The following is a 25,746-nucleotide window of genomic DNA, read 5'->3' on the forward strand; positions in this document are numbered from 1 at the left end:
GGGATACGTAGGCAACTTAAATAAGTGCAAGCCATTTTTTTCCAATAAATTTTAATTTATAATTTGTAATTTATAATTTGTAATGTTTAATTTATAATTTATAATTTATAATTTATAATTTTTTAACATAATAATCTTGAACCGTGATGAATCGTGAACCGACGGTTTCAAACCATGAACCATAATTATCTTGAGCGGTTAAGATTAATGGTCGACTTGTTTGGAATTATTGAATCGTCGATTCCGAACCATGATCAGATTTAATGGGAGGAGTATTTTGATATAAAAATATGTTATAATTTTTTAAGATGAGAAATCAAATGCCCTTCAATTTGGTCCGTTGTTGATGCCACCTCGGGTCGGGATCATCCGAGCTATTGGCTTCGACTCCAAGCCACCTGACAGCTGGAGACAGCCTGTCTTCAACCAGTAGCCAACAGACTTGAAACTCCACCCTTCTCTTTCTCCCTTCGTCAGCTCCTGCCTCAGCTTTGCTGTACGGCTCGTGCTCGCTGTTCCCTCTTCCTCTCCATCCGCCGTCTCCGCTCCTGCTCCCTAGGTTTAGTTATCAGCCGGCCCCGATCCCCTCTGCTACACGCCGGGTCAGCCTTCTCTGCAGCGCGAGCTCTCTCTGGAGCTCCCGGTCGACGGACTAGTCCTCGAGGTGTATGCTTGTTCCCTTTGGTTCGCCTTTGATCTCGTTGCAGGTTGGTCGTTTTCCTCACAATAACACAGTTGGTACCTTTTACTTTTACGGTTCATGTATGCAGACCGATTTAAATGTTCTACCTGCCATTTTAAGTCGAAACTGCATGCGGAAGTCGTTTATTCACTTTGGATCTCCTTCATTTTGAGTTAAGGGAGTTTCTACCGCTGTTGATCGGCGATTCAGAAGCTCTTAATTTGCATTTAATTTATTAGTAGTACAAGACTAGCACAAGTTATTGAATAATTTACTCTCAATTTACAAGCTCGTGATCTAGTGTGGGGAGATAGTTCATAGTTAAAGGTGCAGACATGAAAGAGTTTCTTTGCTTATTACGAGAAAAATATTGCATAGCTACTTGATGTCTGATGAGATTCAGTCTGGTTGATTATTACAAGTAGCTTTCATTTCTTTTCTTGTCAAATTAATCATCTGTCTATATGGCGGTATGTGTTCAGATACAACCTAATTTATTGGAATTAATATCCTGATTCATGTCCTCTCCTAGAGCCGTTGGTCATCATGTTAGATTTGCAGACCTTGTTTGAGGGGGGAAATAGCCGTTTGCTTACTGATAATAACCTGGCTACTATTTGTGTTACCGATAATACATCACAGTTAACTTTCAAGAATATTGAACATGCACTCATCCTCCTGTGATTATTCTCTGTGAGAAGCATAACATCTATCAATTCTTTAGCGTTTGAAATTTTTGGATGGGGTATTCAGTTATGAATGATATAATTGCCATGGGGTTTCTTTTCATATCCTTAATTATATTAACGGTGTCGTCATTCTACTTATCTAGAAGCTTATATAAACTTTCCTATAGATGTCTTGGCCCCCTGGAAATGCATGTGATTGATTAGCTAATCGGATTCCTCTAAATTGTTAATATGTTAGTTGCAGTTATTTGGAAACCTTTTAATGTGCTATTGATATTCTTATCCTCTTAGAGCTATATTTTCATGGTGAAGTTTCAAGAATACTGAAGCTATTCTATAGTAGACCTTAGATCAATTTTGTCATCTTGAAGCTGTTGCCTTGGCCTCTCAGGTCTTGATGCTAGGAGAGAGCATGTGTGGAATTTGTACTTCGTGTGATGCTCCTGACCAGATCCAGTACTGATGATGCATTTGGTGTGTTGACAATTTCTCTTGTCATTCTGTTTGATGTGTTGGCTGTAGTATGCATATCCCAAGTCACCTATTTACGCGTATGGTTCCGGCGACAATATTATTTCCGGCTTAGTTTTTTTAATGGGCCCTGGATCACACGAATTTTTCTAGCTTTAGTTGCAATTTGGTGGAGCTTAAGTGAAATTGCTAGGCTAAGTTTTCTGAAAGGAAGGCTCATCACCCCCTTAACATGGCAGAGAAGTGTGTGCAAGATCTATATCATCTTCAATCTTGGGTTTTCAGAGCCTTCTGTCTTTCTTACACTTGTGTTCCTTTTACGCGCTTCCTTGCAAAAGAGGGATTTGGGAACTCTAAGCGTGGGATGGAACAAAAAAACCGTTCGCTGTATCATTCTTTACTCCCTTCCAATTTTAGTCACGCAACTTATCCTGAATTTTGCTGGACCCAGGCTTTTCAATGAGTCGAACAGTGGTGGAAGGTTAAGGAAGAATAACTACTTCACAAAAGCTAGTGTCTTGGTTGGAGACGATTATGTATGCACTTATCCTCTTCTTAGCACAATTGTTCTTGGGCTTTTTCATGCAGCCCTGATCAGCTACGTTGTGTGCATTGGAATTCGTGTGTACATGTCAGTGATCAACAAACAGCTGCTCCGAAGGCTCTATTGGCTGGTATCGTCAATTATTATTTCTCTTCCTGTGAGGGTGCTCCTCCTAGGATTCTCTGTACTACCTCAACCAGGCACCCTGGCATATGAACTGATTGTTTTCTTGGCCTTTTTGATCATGTTGTTTTGCACAGTGATTGGCATCATTGTATTGGTCTACTTGCCAGTGGCAGATTCTATGACCCTGGTTAACCTAGAGGAGAGAGCAATGTTAGAGATACCATACGATGATTATTACAATGACAGTGCGTCACTGGTGGCCGATCAGAACTGCAGGGACACCAGGAGGAGCTCTGATGTATCTACCAAACCTGGATCAGTGTCCTTCAGGACAATGATCAAGGATGATCTTCCTAGTTCAGATGGTTTTGAAGATATCTGCACGTCGATTCCAGCTGCTCTTCGTATTGGTTCACCCTCTGGTTCTTCTTCAACACCAGCTAGGTCCATGTTTCCTCTCAAAGAAATTCCTAGATACTAGGATCAAATTTAAATCCCTGCCAGTGTACATTTATCTTCTATTAAAAGCAGTCGTAGATTGATCAATTTTTTTTTTTAAAATTTTGAATGCTATCTCGTAGCTTTGCAATGATTTTGCAGGTCCATTCATCATCAGATGAGCTCATCATTGTTACAAAAATGAAGCTACTATGAATTGCAATATGTTTTATTGACTTTCATGTCATCCCTGTTGCTATCAAGTGCCTGTTCAAAGGGTACTGGGTTCAAGCAAGAGTTCATCAATCCAATAATTTACTGATTTATTATTGTTGAACTCACATGATGGGTATAGTTTTACTAGCAAGAATTCTAAAGCTTAATGAATTCAACAATAGTAAAATATGCAGATCTAGCATCATGGAAAATATAGCAGCAATTAAATTAATTGAAATGACGACGTCCATAATTAAATGTGATCTGAATGTAGTGGAATTACTGTCGTCTGTGTTCATAAAATCTAGATCTTGCGGAAGAAGCAAGGAGGCAAGCCTTTTGTAGGAGTTAAGGTGATGACATCGTAATCCCCTTACTAATGACTAGTGGAATGATCTGTCACACCTAACCCTACCGTGATCATGTTCTATGTGGCAATGAAATCTTAGTTTTGTTATTGGCTAAAAGATGACAATGGGGCTGATTAATAAGTTCTATACATGTAAATCCACCTATAATAACATGAACTCGAAGGTATAATTATTTTAGATCATTTAATGGTATAAATCCATGTTTACAAATAACATACAAGTGCATCGAATAAAGGGATAAATTCTAATAATTATTTATTTGGGTTATATATGATTTGTATACAACACACAAGTAATCTTTAGTTAACGTTAACATTAATGTCAAATTATATAGGGTAAGAATATTCCTCTAAAATCTAAAATTATTTGGTCAAGAACTAAAGAGGTTATAGTTACTATAATATAATTATAACCTATCTCAATAGTAATTTCAGAATTACATATATTAAACACTAATAGTAAATCATAATAACTTTATTTCATAATGTCAAAATAAAATAATAAATCTTTTGAATTTAAGTAGGTATAATAAACCAAAACAAAATGCATGGGTTCATTAATATAGACTATTAAGAATCAAATACAAACTCTCACTAAACCGATACTTCATCTAATAGAAAGACCATCTACCACATATACAAGAAATATCATAGGCAACAAGTCTTTAGTGGGCGGATCTACTAATATGAAATCCATTTTCATATACTCTATCATCACCTGACAACTCTGAACTCTTTTTTTTAACCGATAGAAATTTGATGTCAATATATTTTGACTTCGACAAATTGCGATTGTTTTTGGCAAAACTCAATAGTTATGTGCATTTCATATAGATTTTTATCACAGTTTGTTACACATCCTATCCAATTTTATGTGCATATATATCATATTTTTATCTATTTGCACTTTATTATTTTATTCAGTTCAAAAAATTGCTCTTTGCTTGTTTTCATTTATACATGATTTCTGGAGCATAAATCCTTTGGAATATCAAGTTGGAGCAAGAAGCACGCTCTAGCTGTGTTCCATGACACGGGCATGCTCCTACGACCATAAAAGATGAAGAATGGGGAAAAAAAAGCTTAACATGGGCTGACATACCTCGTCATTAAGCCTCACTATCGAGCTGAACACATGAAGCACCCACGAAGAAAAAGGATTAAAAAAGCCATCAAAATGAAATTTTAATCAAGGAACATGCTTCAACAATGCCCTATGACACGAGTGTGTTTATACGGAAGAAATTGGAGGCAAAATAGTTCTAAAATGACCACAAATAGCTTCCACCACGACCACCCATGTTGTTGGGCATAGCCGTGTCAAATTTTCTCATTTTCCTGAGCCAAACACAGGCAGCCGTGTCGATGGGCATGACCTGTGTCAGCCTTCGGCCCAAACAGCAAACCATAGTTTGAAAGGTCATAACTTTTGGCTCGGTTTGAGCCATTAGTCATACCACCAATCAAAATGTAGATAATTTCAAGATCTATAACTTTGATTTAAGGTCCAACCCGAGAAAATTGGGTCTAAGGAGCGAAAAATCGATTTTGGTGGAGTTATATAAATCTACAAATCTGAATAGATTGGCAAGAGGTATAAAAGGGTGAAGCATATTACTTGTTTGATGAAATGTACAAGATCTCAATGTCAAAAGCATGAGATTTATATCCCACGAGAATTCAGGGATGAACTAAAAAGAGAACCTAATCCTCTGACTCGTAGAAACCTGAGACATGGATAGTCATCTACGAAAGTAGACCGGTATGCCACAATGAGCAATAGGTTGCCATAAATCTTAATCGATTAATTCCAATTCATCGTCACACAGTAGGAGAAGGGTTATTTGCGGTTCGTAGGATCTCGTAACAAGGCCTCCTTAGGGAAGTGATCCTAATTTTAACCGCTCTAAAAGTAGATGATGAATTATAATTGATACCCTGGTGTAGTTCTAAAAGTTTACATCAGATACCATATGATAGTCTAACTACATGAACCACTATTGATGATAGGAAACTAAATATAAATTAAGTGTTTACAATCATTGTGGTGAAGCCTGCGTCTTAGAATTGTCTTCACCCTTTGAACTTACTAAGATCTCTTTGCCTTCTTACTCTGATCTCTCTGCCTTCTTTCTGAGATCTCTCTACCTTCTTACTGTGATCTCTCTATTTTTTCACTTAGATCACTCTGTCTTCTTTCTGTGATATCTCCTACCTTCTCATTTTGATCACTCTGCATTCTTACTATGATCTTACTATCTTCCTACTGTGATCTTTTTGTCTTCTACTTTGATCACTCTGTCTTCCTACTTTGATCTCTCTACCTTCTTTATGATTTCTTTCTATCTACTTAATAAACTTTTCTTATGATCACATGCAACTTTAATTGTCTAGATAACTTACTTTGCGAATTCACCTAGTGCTTAATAAATAATCCATATGGATTGATATTTTATTACTTAACGACATTTTCGTATACTTGCAGATTTACACATATCAAGTTTTGGGCATCGTTGTGGGGACTGTTTCAATTAATATTAGTTGACTAGCAATTTAGTTACTCTAGACTTTTTTTCTTTCTGTTAATAAATTCTACATTTTCTCTCTCTTTTTTTTTTTGAAAATTCTGTCTATTACATGTCTATCATTTACTGACTAGTTCCTTTCAGATGGATATGTTTACTTTGAATGCAAAGACGAATGCCCTAATTCAAAGGTTCAACCAAATTACTGCTGTGAATTCTATTAATATCTATTGTGAGCTTTGTGGTGCAACATGACATGTAGTCGATGATTGCTCGATGATTTTAGACCCTGCATATGGAGTGCACGGTGAAAAATGAGGTATCCTCCCCTACTACCTTTAGAGTCCATGACAGTTATATTGTGAGTTGTGTGAAGCAACAGGACATACAACTGATAATTGTAGCAGGTTTTGTAATTTACAAATCAAGTATGAAAATTTTATTACAACTCAAAATAAAGTGAATGAAACCATAAAGACAACACTTGAAGAAAAAGTTTAGTTGTATCTATCGATGTTGTTGTTACTCCTGTTGTTGATGCTAATCTTGGTATATTCTATCTTGCCTATGATGATGTTGTGTATGGAAGTGTAGGGACCTGTGATGTGGAAGCAATGCCCAAAGAATCACTTCCTTTAGTCGCACAATCACTTAACACTATGGATGTTACAAGATTTGAATTTTTCAATGATAAAAGTGTAGGGACTTGTGTAGTGGAGGCAAAACCCCAAGAATCACCTCTTTTAGTGGTACCACCGTTGGAGCTAGAGCCTTTCCTATCCACATTTGAAACCATGTTCGATAATTTACTCTCTTTGGTGGTTAGTGAAGGTAAAATTTTATTTGAATTATCTAAGCTTATTAATCATCCTTTTCTCGAATATGTTTGTGGAAGGATAGATGTTTCACAGCAAACACATGAACGACTTCATGATGAACCTTTGAAGATGAGCATATTTATTAAGAATCCAAGAACCCTGTGCAAGAGGGTTCTAAAATATCTGACTCCTCTGCAAGCAAGATTTAAAAGTTACCTCGTTGATAAACTTAATAAAGGGTCAAGCTTATGACCATAAATAAACGTTTCTTAGAAGGCAACCCAAGTTTTTTTTCTAGTTTTTGTTTATATTTTTCTCTTGTTTTGTAGTTTTGACTATTTTGTTTTGCTTAATTTCATGGTAAGGAGTATGATTCCAGAGAGCGAGTGTTATTATTTTCTTTGATAAGGCATGAAGAGGAGCAAAAATGGAGTTTAAGGAGAAATTCTGAAGCTTGCCACAGGCACCTGTGTCAGTCGGCACGGGTCGTGCCCAATTTTCAAAGCTCACCATAGGCATCTGTGCTAGCTTGCACAGGCCGTGGTGGAGTCCGATAGCAGCCACAGTGCCTGACATGGGCAGCCGTGCCAGCTAGCACAGGCCATGTCAAGCACATAAAAAAATGATGAAAATGCAGCTTTCGTGCCAAATTTCGTGGAAAGCAAGCACAAGTCGTGCCTCCCTTGATCTTCCTCCTTTCCTTTTTCCTAATCCTAACCCTTTTCTTGTCTAATTTTCTTTTTTAGTATTCATAGTTGAGGAAGAATGTGAATACTAGATAAAGGGGTGTCTTCATTACATTGATGTGCATCACTTAATAACTCCTCTCACTCTAAACCTCCTCCGAATTAGAGTTAGGATTATCTTTAAGACATTAAAAAATTTAAGTATGAAGAAATATATATATGTTGGGATGTTAATTAGTTTTGTCTTGTTTCTCCTTTCATCATAAATTATTTTAAAGTTGCATCATATATCATGCCACTATTTATTTATTCCTCGTAGCAAGATGTTCACATGCTAGTTCTAGATATTTATTGTTATTATGTTTGCTAGTATACCTAGTGATCTATTTTTTTCATATCCTTAGTATCATAAAGTAAGCATCATTTTTACTGGAGGAATTTGAGTGTTGGCCTAGTTTCGGATCTCATTACACTATGCTTAATTTTGATGGTAGATATTTTTAAAAGTAGTTATGATTTATAGAATTGGACTAGTACTCTTGTTTCCTAGGTGACTTCTTAAATACATTTTAATTACTTGATAAACTCGGATCATGTCAATTCATTAGGAAAATTAGAATATCAAAAAAAAAAAATGTTTGTTCAAGTGTTGCACTTTGCAATCACTTAGCGGAAAAAAATAAGAGATAAAAAATAGTTATCATAAGTGGAAACTAATAAGTTATCCTTTTAAGACTGAGTTATGTTAATTGTTATGTTTCTCTTGATATCGAATATTTTTTTAAGACCTTGTGTAGACTTTGAGAGGCACAAACCTTGCGTGTGACAGGTAAGTATCTATCACTAGAGGCAAGAGGAACACGGTTAAATGACGAATTAAGTAGGCTTGGAGATTGACACTTGAAAAAGTTAGGTCACTCATTACACTGAGCACAGAGAACTTCTACTTAGGTCATACTCAAACAATTTTCTATTATGCTCATTAATGAAACTACATAATAGGATTGGACTGATTGACTAGGGATTATGATGATCATTTACATACATAAATCTATATTTTCTTAAGGACAAGCAAATGTTTAAGTTTAGGGGATTTTGATGTGTGCATTTCATATAGGTTTTTTTTATCGTACTTTGACACACATCCTATTCCATTTCATGTGCATGTATATCATGTTTTCATCTATTTGTGCTTCATTTTGTTACTCTTACTCTTTTCGATTCAGAAAACTACTCTTTACTTCCATTTATAGGACATGATTTCTGGAGTATAAATTCCTTGGAATGTAAAGTTGGAGCGAGGAGCATGCTCTAATCATGTCCCATGGCACGAGTGTGCTCCTACAGCCAAAAAAGATGAAGAATGGGGCAAAAAAGGCTTAACACGGGCTAACCATGTCTCATCATCGAGCCTCACTATCGAGCCAAACACACGAAGAGTCCACAAATAAAAAGAATTTAAAAGACCATCAAAATAAAGTTTTAATTAAGGAACACGCTCCAGCAATGTCCCATGACACGAGCGTATTTATATGGAAGAAATTGGGGATAAAATAATACTAAAATGACCACAAATAGCTTCCATAATGACCATTCATGTTGTCGGGCATGATTGTGTCAGATTTGCCTATGTTCTCGAGCCATACACGGGCGGTCGTGTTGGTAGGATTGTCCCATGTCAGCCTTTGGTCCAAACTACAAACCAAACTTTGAACGACCATAGCTTTAGGCTCGATTTGATCCACAGGTCATACCACCTATCAAAATATAGATAATTTCAAGTCTAAAGTGGTTCTATCTAAGCATTCAACAAAGTCAGAATCTGAATATCCAATCATCTCCAAGTGATTAGACCTTTGATACGTGAGTATGTGTTCCTTAATTTTTTTTATAAATATTACATCACTCTCTTCACTCCTTTCCAATACACCGATCCTAGGTGACTTAAATATATGTCTAACATTTCCACTATGTATGTTATATCTGGACGCGTATAAACCTATGCATACATGAGACTTCCCACAACTAATGCATAAGAGAATTATTGTATCTCCTTTATTTCATGTTTAAGTTGTGGATAATGTTGCAAACTAAATCTGTCACCTCTGGATATATGTGTGTCATTAGGTGCATAATTTTACTTGTCATACCATATAAATACTTTTTCAATATAGGCCTATTGGTTATGAATGAATATTCAAACCAAATGAGATTCACTTGGCAAAGTTGAGAAGTATAAGGCCTGCCTTGTTGCTAAACGATTCACTCAAAAGGAGAACATTGATTACAATGAGACTTTCTCATCTATTTCAATGAAAGACTCTCTTAGGGTAATCATGATACTTATAGCTCATTTTGATTTGGAGTTACACTAAATGTATAACGACCCGACCCCTCGGCCCCTTGGGCGGCCCAACTGGCAGCCCCTTGGCGGTCCCTTGGGCGACTTAACTGGCGGCCCAAACTGGTGACCCCTTATGTCGTCGACCGACGACCCTCGGCCGTGTCGTTACTCACTAGGTCTTCCCACCCCTGGCCAGTGAATTTTTGCCTTCCCCAGGATTCGAACTCTAGACCTCCAGACTAAGTACTAGAGTTTATAAATCCTGGTAGCCAAGTGGGGCCGCCAAATTGGTCGCCAGTAGGGGTGAACATTCGGTGAATTCGGTTAATTTGATATTAATTTTATATAAATTCCTTTTATTGTTATTTTAAACAAATTTAGTTAATTCGGTGTTAACTAAAATAACTAATTCGATTAATTCAGTTTTAGTAAAATTTTGATTTGATTTGGTTAGCCAACACTAAATCGATTTTCGGTTAATTCGGTTAATTTATGGACTGAATTAACCGAATGCTCACCCCTAGCCGCCAGTTAAGCCGCCCAAGGCCAGTGGATTTTTTCCTTTCCCAGGATTCGAACTCTAGTACCTAAATGGACATAAACACTACATTCCTCAATGATGATATTGAGGAGAATATATACATGATGCAATCAAAGAACTTAGAGTCTGAGAACTTGAAGCATCTAGTATGTAGATTAAAGAAGTTCATTTATGATTTAAATTAGACGTCCCACTAAAAATTTGATGAGATGGTTAATTTATTTGATTTTAAAGAGAACCTTGTTAATCCATGCATATATGTCGAGTTCAGTAGGAGTAAGTTTATTATACTCGTCTTATATATAAATGACGTATTACTGACAAGCAATAAGAAAAGTTTGTTGGAATAAACTAAGTTATTTCTATAGATAATTTTGAGATAAATATCTTGATGAAACATCCTTTGTCTTAGATATACAGATATGTCATGATCGTTTAAGAGATATTCTTAGACTTTTACAAAAAAAATTTGTCTAAACAAGAAAAAGGAATTAAGTTCCATCTAAAAGATGGTAAAATAAAAGTAGTATCCAAATCCTTTAAGACATCGGTTCTTAAATAAAACCTAAAAACATCTATGAATTAGACTTTAGGATTTTATCATTTCCTCGTATAAATGTATCTTTCATCATCAAGTGATAGTAGGCTTCTGAGATAATTTTGTATAATGACACTTATATGAGTTGTAGCACTAGTATCTATCCATCAAGTGTTAGTAGACACAATGAATAAATTGACTTCTGAATTAACAAAGTCGAGAAGTTTACCTTTCTTAACACATTAGTCGACATATTTGGAGAAGTCTTTCTTTATATGATTTTTCTTCTTGCAAAAGAAATAAGTGAATTCCTTATCTTTTTTTTTACTCCTTATGACCATAACCTTTAGAATTTGCAGTTTGTTTACCTTTACCCTTAACATTACTCTTTTTCCATTTCTTGCTCACTAGAGAAGCAGATGCTATGTGAGCACTCTTAGATGTCTTATGTCTCAATCTATCCTCATCTTGCACATTGAACAATAGCTTAATTAATATCCATCATTTTTTTAGTATTATAAAAATTTTAAAAGGAGTGAACTGTATAGGCAGAGACATCAAGATAAAGTGCACTAACATACTTTTGGACATTTTGAATTTTAGTGTCTTTAGTCTTATAGCGAGATGAGACATCTCCATAATATACTTGTTGTTAGTTTACAAGTACATAGAATATCGTTAAGTAATAAAATATCAATCCTATAGGGACCGTTGAATAAACACTAGTTAACTTTGTAAAGCAAATTATCTAGATATTTGAAAGCTTGAGAACTAGAGGTTAAGAAGAGAGGGAGAGAGAGAGAGAGAAAAAAAATTTGATAATATCATTTCCTCTATGTCAAAAGAGCAAAAAATAAATAGGAGACAATAAAAGAAATAAAAATAGATTTATAAATAGCCTTGGGCTAGAATTAAACTCAAGACCTTTTATTTAAGATTAGTTGAAGTTGCCATTAGGGTGGTGGTAAAGCAACACATTGGGAATAGGAAACAATTGATTATAAGTAGATTTTGTATGAAAAGATGCTTCAACTTCCACCTATTATAAAAGGGAAAAGAAGAGATGAAAACCTAGCTTTTCATCTTCCTCTTCTCCTCTCTAGCCGAAATCTCTCCTTCCTCCTTTCAAGTTTCGGCCAAGAAACCTAGGGCTTCAAGTCTTTAAGCTTTTCAAGGGAAGAATCTAAGGGGAGGGTCTCTCCCAAGGAAGTAGAACGTGTAGGAAGGTGTCTTGGAAATTAGGGAGGACAAGAGAAGATTGTCTTCCCTACATCTTATACTAGTAAGATTTAGCGAAAGGATGTAAGTACTTCTCACCTACGGTATAAGTTGCTTCGTCGATGCATGTTATAGTATGTATCTATGTAAGTTAAAAGAAGATTCATGCCATGATATGTTTTATGTATGTTAAAGGTGATAGATGTTATGATTGTAAGATGCCCTCTAAAGGTTAGGATTAAGAGCACGTTTAGAGTATTTGATTTGCTTCCCATTAAGTTTTGGGACTAAGAAGCATAATCAAGTACCCCAAGGTGCTTCCCTATAAGTATGAGGGATTAAGTGCACATAAGGTGTTTGTTGAAATGACAAGTTAGCGCAAGTATAAGAAAGAAGTATTAAAAAGAAAGTATTTTACCTTAAGATGGTATGTACTGGACATAAGGTCCATGGGTGAGCTCCTAGATGCCCCTAGACCCCTAGATCGCCTAGTAGTACCTTAAGAAGTTCGGGATTAGCTACCTCAGACTTTATTAAGGATGCGCGAAAAGTGGTACAATGCCGGGCCCAAAGCAAGTGATTATTATTTTCACTAGTATGTAAGATAAAGTTTTCAAAGCTCATTGATTTGTTAAAGTGAAACATTATTAAGTTGAGAACTAGAGTTAGAGAGTGCAGGGTTTGATCTCTATAGCATAGCAAATTTTATGTTTTTCATTGCATGGTTTTAAGTGGATATTTTGCATGATAAAATGATTTTAAAATGCATGCTATATACATATTTTCGAGTTATGTATTTTAGCATAAATGATTGTTAAGTGCATGTTTTGGGTTTCCGCAAGTAGTTTGAAAAACATGTACTCTTTGAATGCATTGTTTTGTGAGTAGATGGTACTTACTAAGCATTTGCTTATAGATTACTTTTCCTTATACTACAGATAAAGGTAAACGAAATTAGCTCAAGTAAGGAGGGGCAGCAGAAGCAATGTTTGCTGGTGTGTGCCGGAACAGTGGGAAGTGATCTTAGAACTTGCTAGTGCATGGAATATGTTAGATTTTGGTACTGATGGACCTATTTTCTTATCCCGCTTAGTATAAAATTACTATTAAGAATTGTGTATGATGAAATTGACAGTTTGTTAGTAATTAGCATGTCAAAGACTCTTCTTAAAGAAATGAGAGAGAACGGTAAGCCAAGAGGGAGTACAAAGGGGAGAACCAACCTCCTTTGTAGTGTTGTGTGTGACCCCCTGCATGGCCCATGACACGGTCGTGTGGGTTCACACGACCATCACCTGCTCCCTCTTGGCAAAGGTGACATGGTCGTGTGGATTCACACAGCCATCACCTGCTCCCTCTCGGTCAGGGTGCTATGGCCGTGTGGTTTCACACAATCGTGCACCTCTTCCTGTCGGCTGGAGTGACACGGTCGTGTGGCTTCACACAACCGTGCATTCCTCTTGGTCACGGTCAAGGTGACACGGCCGTGTGAAGCTCACGGCCGTGCGCCTCTTATTCTCGGGTAAGATGACATGGCCGTGTGGTTTCACATGGCCGAGCACCCCTTTATCACAGCCGAGGTGACACGACCATGTGAGCGACACGGCCGTGCACCTCTTCCTCACTGACCAGGTGGCACAACCGTGTGGAAGCCACACGGTCGTGCCCTGTTTCATCAGGGAAGGCCTTACACGGCCGTGTGGCACACACGATCGTACCTAAACTTGGGTCTGGTAAGGCCACACGGCCGGTCATCACCACACGACCATAGCATACCCCTTCACAGGCAGGGCCACAGGGCTAGTTAGGGTCACACCGCCCAGACCCCTCAGAAACTATAGAGTTCCTCTCAGCTTTGCTTCGCTCCAAACCGTGGCTTAACAGCCGAAACAAGTTCAAACTAGATTTCTGAATCGAGCGGAGTGAAAATAACAATGTCCTTAGAAGGTATAAAAAAAAGTAACGTTCGTGCTCTAAGTTAGGGTTTCAGTCATGCGGTCGTTACAGTTTGGTATCAGAGCAAGTTTCACCCTTCTGCCACACACACACATCAAGCATTGATCCTGCAGCTCTTAAGTAAGACAGTACCTTCTCATAAATTTTATGCATTTTATTTCTGTTATGATTAGTAGGAAATATTTGTAAGATTAAGCATACTTATACATGAAAGTATTAAGGGAAACAACTAAGAATGATGATGGGCTGACGTATGCCTCATTGGTTGGGTTATGAATCTGTAGATGGCAAGAGGACGACCAACTAGACAGTCGAGGGGCTGATGTATGCCTCTTCATTCTGATCGTGGTAGCTCAGCTTTAGAGACAAGTGGCTGAGCATCAGCAGGTTATTGTCGCCCTAACTACTAACCAGCAAGCTTCCCCTATGGTCCCACCGGAAGTCAATATGGTAACACCTACTATAGCTGAAGTACCCTTCGTTACACTTATAGCCCCAGAAAAGGTGGTGAGGCAAGAAGCATACCTCATCCAGTGGCAGAAACTGAAACCAGAGAATTTCTCTGGCACCAATGAACCATGGGATGCTCAGGCATGGTTCAAAACCCTGGAGAGTATAATGGAGCTACGGGACTGGTCGGAGGTAGAAAAGATTAAGTGTGCCTCCTTCTGCTTCATTGGGGATGCAAGAATGTGGTGGGAACGGGTCAAGGCAAAACGAAAAGTAGATCAAATGACCTGGTCTGACTTCGAGACTAAGTTCTTCGAAGAGTTCTTCCATATGCGAGTCACGAACAAACATTACGATGAGTTCACGGAATCCCGATAAGGAAGTTTATCAGTAGATGAAGCCGTGAAGAATTTAATAGGTTGGCTCACCTATGTCCCGAGCTGGTCAGCACAGAAAGAGAAAGGGTAAGACTAATGCTCAAGATGCTGAGGCTAGAGATAGCTCTGAATGTAGCTGGCCGAATTAATAGACCATAGACTGCAAAAGAGTTGATTAGTAGTGCCTTGATCATGGAGCATTATCTGAACAGTATCAAGCAGCAGAAGCTAGTACTGATGGAGAACAAAGGTCAAGGGAGTTCTGACACTCAGAAACTCTAGAGTCATGGGTCAACCTGGAAAGGGAGCTCCAAGAGGAAGCAGTGGAGTAATAAGAAGGGAGGATCTGTAAACAAGCAACCTAAGTATGCCACATGTTCCACCTGCGGAAAGATGCATCCTGGAATTTGTCGTAGGGCACGAGTGGCTGTTATACATGTGGTCAAGAGGGGCATATGGCCAAGAATTGCCCGACCAAGATCAACCTTAACCTCCTGCACAACCTATGCAATATGGAGGCAAGCAGGCACAGCTACACCAGATACAGGCTGCGTTGGAGGGTCCCCATATTAGTCAAGGCAGACTGGAAGCTCCACCAAGTTCTATAAATGCTCAAATTTTCTCCCTTACAAGAGAGGAAGTATCAAATGCCTCCACCATTGTCACAGGTCAGATAAGTATTTTTAATCAATATGCAACTGTGCTATTTGATACTGGGGCAACCCATTAGTTTGTCTCCATAGTATTTGCGGAAAGAATAGGTATACCCCCGAAGGTCCTAAGCGGACAATTCTTGACGACACTACCCTCGGGAGAGATAATGACATCTACGCACTGGCTACGAGCTGTGCCAGTCAAAATTTCAGACAGAGAACTGTACAACGATCTGATCTTGCTGAACATGTCTGATTATGATGTTATTTTTGGGATGAACTTCCTGAGCAAGTATGGTGCTTCCATGGAGTGCCGTAAGTGAAGGGTTCTATTCCAACCTGAGGCAGAGTGTAAGTTTGAGTTCATCAGAGATTCAAAGAAGAGAGCCCAGAAATTTTTATCAGCCCTGAAAGCTCAGAAGATGTTAGCCGATGGATGTGCTGGGTTTCTAGCTCATGTGGTTAACACCCAGCAAGAGAGAGCCCAAAAGCTAGAGGAAGTTAGAGTTGTATGTGACTACTCGGAAGTATTTCTGGACGAATTTCCAGGCTTAGCTCTAGATAGGGAAATTGAATTTGAGATTGAACTCATCCCTGGTACCCATCGAATCTTAAAAGCACTCTACCGCATGGCTCCGACAGAATTGAAAGAACTTTAGGGATAGTTATAGGAGCTACTCGACAAGGGCTTCATTCACCCTAGTCACTCACCATGGGGAGCTCCGGTGTTGTTCGTAAAGAAGAAGGATGGGTCCATGCGAATGTGTGTGGACTACCGAGCGCTGAATAAAGTAACAATCAAGAACAGGTATCCCTTACCGAGGATTGATGATCTATTTGATTAGTTAAAGGGAGCCACAGTCTTTTCTAAGATAGACTTGCGGTCCGGATATCATCAAGTGAAAGTGAGGGCAGATGATGTACTGAAGACGACATTCCGAACGAGGTATGGACACTACGAGTTCGTAGTCATGCCTTTTGGAGCGATGAACGCTCTGACTACGTTTATGGATCTGATGAACAGAGTGTTCAAAGCGTATTTGGATAAGTTTGTAATCGTCTTTATAGATGATATTCTTATATACTCCAAAAGTCAGGAAGAACATGCTGAACATCTAAAGACATTATTACAGATTCTTCAGCAGAGATAGTTGTACGCGAAGTTCTCCAAGTGCGAGTTTTGGCTCGATCAAGTGCCCTTCCTAGGTTGCATTATTTCCAAGAATAGGGTCATGGTAGACTCGACAAAAATAGAAGCTGTGAGTAACTGGAATAGACCTAGGAATGTCAGTGAAATCAGAAGTTTCCTTGGATTAGTAGGCTATTATAGGAAATTTGTTGAGAACTTCTCAAGGATTGCCTCTCCATTGACAGCACTTACTAGAAAGAATAGAAAATTTGAGTGGACAGAGGATTGTGAGAAGAGTTTCATTAAACTAAAAAGGAGACTGATCAGTGCTCCAATCCTGACTCTTCTAGAAAATGGCGAGAGCTTCGAAATGTATAGCGATGCTTCTAAATTGGGACTCAGAGTTGTACTGATGCAGAATGGCAGAGTCATTGCCTACGCCGCGAGACAAGTCAAAGATTATGAGAAGAACTATCCCACTCATGACCTCGAGTTAGCAGTAGTAGTCTTCGCTCTCAAAGTCTGGAGGCACTACTTATATGGAACTCGGTGCAAGATTTACATAGATTACCAGAGTCTGAAGTATTTCTTCACTCAGAAAGACATAAACATGAGACAATGGAGATGGCCTGAGTTAGTCAAAGACTATGATTGTGAAATCCTCTACCATCCAGGAAAGGTGAACAAGGTGGCAGATGCGCTAAGTAGAAAATCTTACGCAACTTTATTGTCCTTATCTGCCATGTCCTAACCCTTACGGAAGGAAGTAGTAAATTTTGGGCTAGAAATTATTACTGGGCAGCTCTCCACTTTGACACTAGTGTCAACCTTGTTTGATGATATATAGAAAGGGCAGGATGAAGATCTTAATATTCAGAAGATCAAGCAAGGAATACAAGAAAGAGAAAATGGGGAGTTTTGAATATCAGACTGTGGGATGCTATATTATGAAAATCATCTTTGTGTCCCTAATCAAGAAGAATTGCAAAAGAAAATTCTAGATGAAGCCCATAGAACACCCTATGCAATGCATCCTGGTTCCACCAAGATGTACCATGATTTAAAGGAATGCTTCTGGTGGTCTGGAATGAAGAGAGATGTTGCTAGATACATCAGTACCTATCTGACGTGTCAACGGGTTAAAGAAGAACATTAGAGGCCAGGCGGAGTTCTGCAGCTTATCCAGATCCCAGAGTGGAAGTGGGAGGATATATTTATGGATTTTATAGTAGGATTACCCAGAACTATGAATGGTTATGATGCTATCTGGGTAATAGTAGACAAATTGACCAAGTCTGCTCATTTTCTAGCAATCAGAACATCCTACTTTATTGAGCAGTTAGCACAATTATATGTGAAAGAGGTCATCAGATTGCATGGAGTTCCCAAAATCATAATTTCTGATAGAGATGGTCATTTTACTTCACTCATCAGATTGCATGCGGTTTGGGAAGAAAGGAAAGTTAGTCCATGATATGTGAGGCCATACTTGATCACCAAAAGTGTTGGCAAGGTAGCTTATGAGTTGGAACTACCTAAGGAAATGTCAGCTGTTCATAATGTATTTCATGTCTCAATGCTGAAGAAGCATGTTCTTGATGCAAACAAAGTGATTGAACCATAGATAGTACAAGTTCAAGAGGATCTCAGTTATGAAAGTCGACCTATTCAGATAATAGATTGAGAAGTCAAGAAACTGAGAAACAAAGAGATATCGTTAGTAAAAGTGCTGTGGCAAAGTCAACAGCATGAAGAAGCAACATGGAAACGTGAGGATGATATGAGACAGAAGTATCCACAATTGTTCTAAGTTTGAGGATGACCTTTTTATAAGGTATGGGGAATTGTAATGACATAAATTTCCTCTATGTCAAAAGAGCAAAAACTAAATAGGAGACAATAAAAGAAATAAAAATAGATTTATAAATAGCCTTGGGCTAGAATTGAACTCAAGACCTTTTATTTAAGATTAGTTGAAGTTGCCATTAGGGTGGTGGTAGAGTGTCACATTGGGAATAGAAAATAATTGATTATAAGTAGATTTTGTGTGAAAAGATGCTTCAACTTCCACCTAGTATAAAAGGGAAAAGAAGAAATGAAAACCTAGCTTTTCATCTTCCTCTTCTCCTCTCTAGCCGAAAACTCTCCTTCCTCCTTTCAAGTTTCGGCCAAGAAACCTAGGGCTTCAAGTCTTTAAGATTTTCAAGGGAAGAATCTAAGGAGAGGGTCTCTCCCAAGGAAGTAGAACATGCAGGAAGGTGTCTTGGAAATTAGGGAGGGCAAGAGAAGATTGTCTTCCCTACATCTTATACTAGTAAGATTTAACAAAAGGATGTAAGTACTTCTCACCTGCGGTATAAGTTGCTTCGTCGATGCATGTTGTAGTATGTATCTATGTAAGTTAAAAGAAGATTCATGCCATGATATGTTTTATGTATGTTAAAGGTGATAGATGTTATGATTGTAAGATGCCCTCTAAAGGTTGGGATTAAGAGCACGTTTAGAGTATTTGATTTTCTTCCCATTAAGTTTTGGGACTAAGAAGTATAATCAAGTGCCCCAAGGTGCTTCCCTATAAGTGTGAGGGATTAAGTGCACACAAGGTGTTTGTTGAAATGACAAGTTAGTGCAAGTATAAGAAAGAAGTATTAAAAAGAAAGTATTTTATTTTAAGATGGCATGTACTAGACACAAGGTCCATGGGTGAACTCCTAGATCGCTCCTAGGCCCCTAGATCGCTTAGTAGTACCTTAATAAGTTCAGGATTAGCTACCTCAGACTTTATTAAGGATGCGCACAAAGTGGTACAATGCCGGGCCCAAAGCAAGTGATTATTATTTTTACTAGTATGTAAGATAAAGTTTTCAAAGCTCATTGATTTGTTAAAGTGAAACATTATTAAGTTGAGAACTAGAGTTAGAGAGTGCAGGGTTTGATCTCTATAGCATAGCAAATTTTATGTTTTTCATTGCATAGTTTTAAGTGGATATTTTGCATGATAAACTGATTTTAAAATGCATGTTGCATTAAGCATGGTCCTAGCCGCCTCTTGTAAGGCCCTATTTTTCCTCTCCACTACACCATTTTGTTGAGGTGTTCTTGGACAAGAAAATTCATACTTATAGCCATTTTCCAAGCAAAATTTAGAAAAGTTCAAGTTTTCAAATTCTCCACCATGATCACTTCGAATTCTATCAATCTTGAGATTCTTTTCATTTTCTACCCTCTTGGTAAACCCGATAATTGTTTCTAAAGTTTCCCCCTTTTGTTTCAAGAAATAAACCCAAGTATATCTAGAGTAATCATCTACTATCACCAAACAATATTTGTTACCTACCAAAGAGGGTGTTCTATGACAATCAAAAAGATCCAAATGCAATAACTCTAATGGAAATGAAGTGCTAGTTAAAGTTTTACCTTTGTGTGATGACCTTGATTGCTTACCCTCTTGACATGCATCACACAATTTGTCCTTGATGTACTTGATCTTTGGTAGTCCCTTTACTAGCTCCATCTTGGTTACCTTGGCTATGTTTCTCATGTTGATGTGTCCAAGTCTTCTATGCCATAACCATCCTTCCTCTTCTTTTGATATTAAACACTTAATAGGAGGATTAGAAGCATATGAAAGATCAATATAATAAAGATTTGCTTTTCTAAATCCGTTTAGTACAACATTCTCAAAATTTTTGTGCTTAACTAAACATTTATCGGGATGAAACTCAACATTATATCCGGCATCACATAATTGGCTAACACTAAGCAAATTAAACCCCATACTTTTAACCAATAGGACTTTATGAATAGTAATTTTAGATGATACCTCAATTGTACCTTTACCTATAATCTTGAGCTTTCCACTATTCCCAAATGATACCGTTCCCTTCTTTATATAATTTATTGTGGAGAACTTGCTCACATCACCGGTCATATGTTTTGAGCAACCGTTATCCACAATCCACATACTTGCATCCTTCTTCTCTACCTAAGAGACATAAAACACACAACTCTTTGGTACCCATGCACTAGATTCGGAAATATCATTCAAATATTTCTTAGGCACCCAAGCTTGTTTTACCTTTCCTTTAAGATTTTTCGTAACTTTGTTCCTAAGTGCATCATTCCTAGTACCATTGATTAGAGACATATAAGCAACTTCCTTTTCCTTAGGTCTATATCCTATTCCGGCTTTGTTGTAAACGGCTCTTTGATCTCTAATGATCATATCTAGATACTTGGATCCATTTGTGAATTTTTCTAAACATGTTCTTAATTCAATCACATCATTCTTCAATTTCTCATTTTCTTCCTTGAGCATATTTGACTCACTAGACATGCATGCATCAACTTTAATGGTCCTAAGCTTTCCCTTCAAGGTTTTTACCTTAGATTGTGATTTGACAAAAGCATTTTTGAGATGAGCAATGGTTTTATAGAGAAATTCTACTTTGGGAGATTCTTTTACCTCATCATCATCACTTGATGATGATTCCTCACTTGATGACTCTCCATTTGATGCATCCTCTTCACTTGACACTTCTTCTTGACTTGACTCTTCTTTGTCATCTTCAAAAGCCATAAATGCCATATGTCGAGTAACATGGCATAGCTCATCTTCATCCGATGAGTCAATGCTTGGTGTATCCCATGTAGCTTGAGCCACCATGGCTTCCTTCTTCTTTTTCTCCTTTTTCTTCTTCTCCTTTTCTTCTTTCTTCTTTAGTTCCGGCCAATTTGGCTTAATGTGTCCTTTCTTGTTACATCCATAACAAGTCACATTAGTGTTAAAACTTGAACTTTGACTACTTTTACCTTTTGAGGGTTGAAATATTTTCTTCACATCCTTTCTTGTGAATTTTCTTGATCTTCCCATCATCTTTTTGACATAGTGAGCCACTTCACTCGCCGACATTTCATCATCACTATCCGATGACTCTTGTTTGGATTCGGATGATGAGGATTCTATCTTCTTTTCTTTCTTCTTTTTCTTTTCCTTCTTTTCTACAATAAGAGCCATACCTTTCTCTTTTGAAACCATATTAGCTTGTTCATGAAGTTCAAATTCACAAAATAATTCATCAAGCTTAACTAAGGAAAGATCTCTAGAAACCTTATACACATCAACCATTGATGCCCATAAGGTAGTTCTAGGAAAGGATTGTAAAACATACCATACTAAGTCTCGATTGTCAATTTTCTCACCTATTATATGAAGACCATTCACTATCTCCTTGAATCTACCATGCATTTGACTCATGGTCTCATTTGTCTTCATAGTGAAAGTTTGAAGTTGCCCCAACAAGAGATCTCTCTTGGCTCTCCTTGATTCGCTTGATCCTTCATTCAACTCAATGAGTTTTTCCCAAATCTCTTTGGCGGAGTTGAATGGTCCTACTTTTCTTAGTTGCTCCTTTGAGAGTCCACATTGTAGAGTTGTTGTAGCCTTTGCATTTGCTTGAGCCTTCTTTGCCATCTCTTTTGTCCAATCCTTGGTTGAAAGAGGAGCTCCTGACCCATCCTTTGGCATCTCGAATCCATCTATAACACTAAACCAATTTTCAATGTCATTCATTAAATAATACTCCATCCTACCTTTCCAATATGCAAAGTCGTTCCCATCGAAGAAGGGTGGCCTTGCGGTGCTATATCCCTCTTGAAATGTCATTTTGATGCTTCGGTTGACGGTGAGGTCTTCCGATGCGAACCTCGCTCTGATACCAATTGATAGAACCTTGAGTATGGCTAGAGGGGGGGGGGGGGTGAATAGCCTTTCTTGATTTTTTACCTACAATTTGTTAGCGGAAGCACAAAAAGAAATGAAAATGAAAAACAATAAGAGAACACGGCTAACTCTTCGATTTACTTGGTCTCCACCTCCTTGAGGTGACTAATCCAAGGTACACACACACCCAAGCAAGCTCCACTAAGATCTTCTCCTTTTCAATCCAAGAGTAATGGTGGAGAAACCTTTACAAGATGATCTCCTCCTTTTACAAGGTTTTGATGAGCTTAGGGAGGAGAGAATAAGAGTAGTAAGACTAGAAGATCACTTGGAAAGCTTAAACAGTAATTTTAATCAATTGAGTTTTTCTTTCCAAGCTCTCAACTTTATATACAGTATGTTAGAATTCGCGACATCAGTCGACTGCTAAAACATGCAGTCAACTGGTATCACACAACGACTACTGTTTCAATCAAATCTGTGGAGATCCTGTGCGTCATCATCCCAACGACATTATACCAGTCGATTGCTGAAACATGCAGTCGACTGCACCAGTTGACTGCATGTTTCATCAGTCGACTCGTGACTGTGGACCGAGCGAACAGAATGTCTCTGTTCGCTCCCAGTCGACTGCATCAGTCGACTGGTGTCCGGAGTTGCTCTTGAAGTCTTTCTCCTCAGCCTTTGTCCCTCAGATGCACTCAAGCCTGCAGCTAATCTTCGTGCCATCCTTCACATTGCCTAGAGATTCACTTCCCTTCATTCCGTTTGCTTTTTGTCCGTAGTCCATCGGATGCACCATCCTTCACCAATCTTTAAGAACATGAGCCATGAAACTTTCCAAGCTTGTGTAGTCTACCAAGTCCTGCACAACTTAAGTACATATTAGAACCAATGTAAAGTCTAACTTAAACCCTTTGACACACACATCAAAAATAAAGATCACCTATTTAATCCTAGGTCGATTGTATCAACATTGCTTCCCTAGTGACCTTGTTTGTGACTTTCTTAGACTTCTTAGAAATCTTAGTCACATTTGTTGTTGCAAAGATACTTCTAGGGATAACTTCTCTTGTATCCTTGACTTGACCTCTAGACTTAGGGTTGGTTCCATAACTATATGGAACCCTATGGTAAGAAATTACATCCTTCTTGGCCTTTGGTTTGTATCCCAAACCTCTATGGCCATTGGATGACTTTGATACTCCTAGCCCTAGATTTTTACCCTTAGACCCTTGTGTTTCTTTTTCAATTTTTCTAAGGGTCCTCTCTAATTTGTCAAGTCTTGACCTCAAGACTTGATTTTCCTTCCATAGTTCTTCAACCATAGGTTTTTCACTAAAAACTAGATTTTTCTTCTTCTTAGGCAAATACCTAGAATCCTTAGGGTTCTTGCCTAAATTCCTATCTACCTTTCTAAACCTAGGTTGAGAGGTCTTAGCATGATAAGCTACATGATTTTCTTTAATTTTATCATGCCTCCTATTTTCATGGTAAATAGCATTAAAATGATATAAGTTAGAACTATCATGCTTTTTACCATAATTTAAAGGAGTAGGCTCAATAAAAGATACCTTCTTTTTTACCTTGGAGGCTCCCCCTTGAGTTGAGCTTCCTCCTTGAGCCTTGACCACCTTCTTCCCCTTAGGGCATTGACTTCGGTAATTCCCCTTTTGATTGCAAGAGAAGCACACAATGTGCTCCTTGCTCTTCTTTGTATTTGGGATGATCTCCTTGGGCTTCTCCTTGCCCTTTTGTGCCACTTGACCCTTCTTCTTAGCCAATTTAGGGCATTTACTTTTGTAATGCCCATGTTCCCTACATTCAAAGCATATAATATGATTTTTATTATTAATTGAAATGTTTATACCTTTTTGTGTAGGGATGACACTTTCTCCTTTGGATCCGGAGGTAGAGGCTTCCTCTTGATCCGATAACGATTCTCCTCCAATAGATTTGGCTTGACTTGTGGAGGTGGAAGCCTCTTCCTCCTCTTCTTCTCTTGACCCGGATGTAGAAGCTTCTTCTTCTTCTTGATCCGGCATCACCAAGGATTGCTCCCCCTCGATCCTAGAGGTGGAGGCTTCTTCATCTTCATCTTGTTCATGGAACAAGGAGTATGCTCCCTCCTTGCCCTCTTCATTGCATTTCGTTGAAGATGAGGCTTCTTGGACTTCTTCTTCGGAAGTTGAGCACCTCTCAACTTCGGAGTCCTCCTCTTGGTCTTGCTCCAATGAGTCGCCCTCTTTGGATTTTTCTTGGCTTGGTACAGTGGAGGGGATCTCATGAGTGTTTGCCAATTTGCTCCATAGCTCTTTGGCATCTTCAAAATCTCCAATTTGCTCCAAGATGTTGCTTGGCAATAAATTGACCAAAAGCTTGGTCACTTTGTCATTTGCCTCACATCTTTGGAGTTGCTCCTTACTCCATTTACTTTTCTTGAGAACTTTGCCCTTGGAGTTTGTTGGAGCTTCAAAGCCTTCCATAAGAGCAAATCATTGCTCTATCTCCATCATCAATAAATTTTCGATTCTTGATCTCCAAGAATCGAAGCTTGTCATTGTGTATGGTGGAGCCACCCTTGTGTCAAATCCAAGTCCATCTTGGAATTGCATCTTGAAGTTGAGCTTCTTGAATTCTTTGACTTTTGATGAATTTGCTCCAACTTCTTCACCCTCTAGCTTTGCTTGTTTTGTTTGCCCCTTCCGGCGATGATTCCGGTGAAGAGTGACCTCGCTCTGATACCACTTGTTGGAACCAAAATGAAGCTAGAGGGGGGGGGGGGTGAATAGCTAGTCGCGTGCTCGTGTGCTTCGTTGCTTGTTTCTCCAAAGATGTGCAACGGAAATATACAAGAAACAGCTACAACAATGCTAACACGTAGATTTACTTGGTATCCACCTCCAAAGGAGGTGACTAATCCAAGGATCCACATACGCACACACACCTCCACTATGTAAACACTCCTTTTCGGTAACTACCGAAGGCGAAGAAGCCCTACAAGATCACACTACAAGGAGAAAGGGAAAGGATACAAAATACAAGCACAAAGCTTACAATGAGTACAAGAAAACCCTAACCCTAGCTTTCTTCCTCTTGCAGTAGATCCGCCTCTTGACTTGGAAATGTTGGAGTGTATACTGAAAGCCTAAGCTTTGTAAACATTCATTATGAATAAAGAATCACATTTGGTCTAATTATCTACATTTGTTTGTAGTTGTTCATTTAATTTATATTGTAGATAACATAGTAT

At 38.3% G+C, this 25,746-nt stretch overlaps 1 protein-coding gene across 1 annotated transcript; it reads left to right on the top strand.

The window, feature by feature from the left end:
- Window positions 1-450: 450 nt before the first annotated feature.
- Window positions 451-3,085, top strand: LOC121984448. Its single transcript, XM_042537381.1, has 2 exons — window positions 451-707; window positions 1,763-3,085. The coding sequence occupies exon 2, from the start codon at window positions 1,809-1,811 to the stop codon at window positions 2,991-2,993; it is 1,185 nt and encodes a 394-aa protein (XP_042393315.1). The 5' UTR covers window positions 451-707; window positions 1,763-1,808; the 3' UTR covers window positions 2,994-3,085.
- Window positions 3,086-25,746: the final 22,661 nt, after the last annotated feature.

This window comes from Zingiber officinale, chromosome 5B (assembly GCF_018446385.1).
Source record: "Zingiber officinale cultivar Zhangliang chromosome 5B, Zo_v1.1, whole genome shotgun sequence".
In the NCBI taxonomy this organism is placed as follows: Eukaryota; Viridiplantae; Streptophyta; class Magnoliopsida; order Zingiberales; family Zingiberaceae; genus Zingiber; species Zingiber officinale.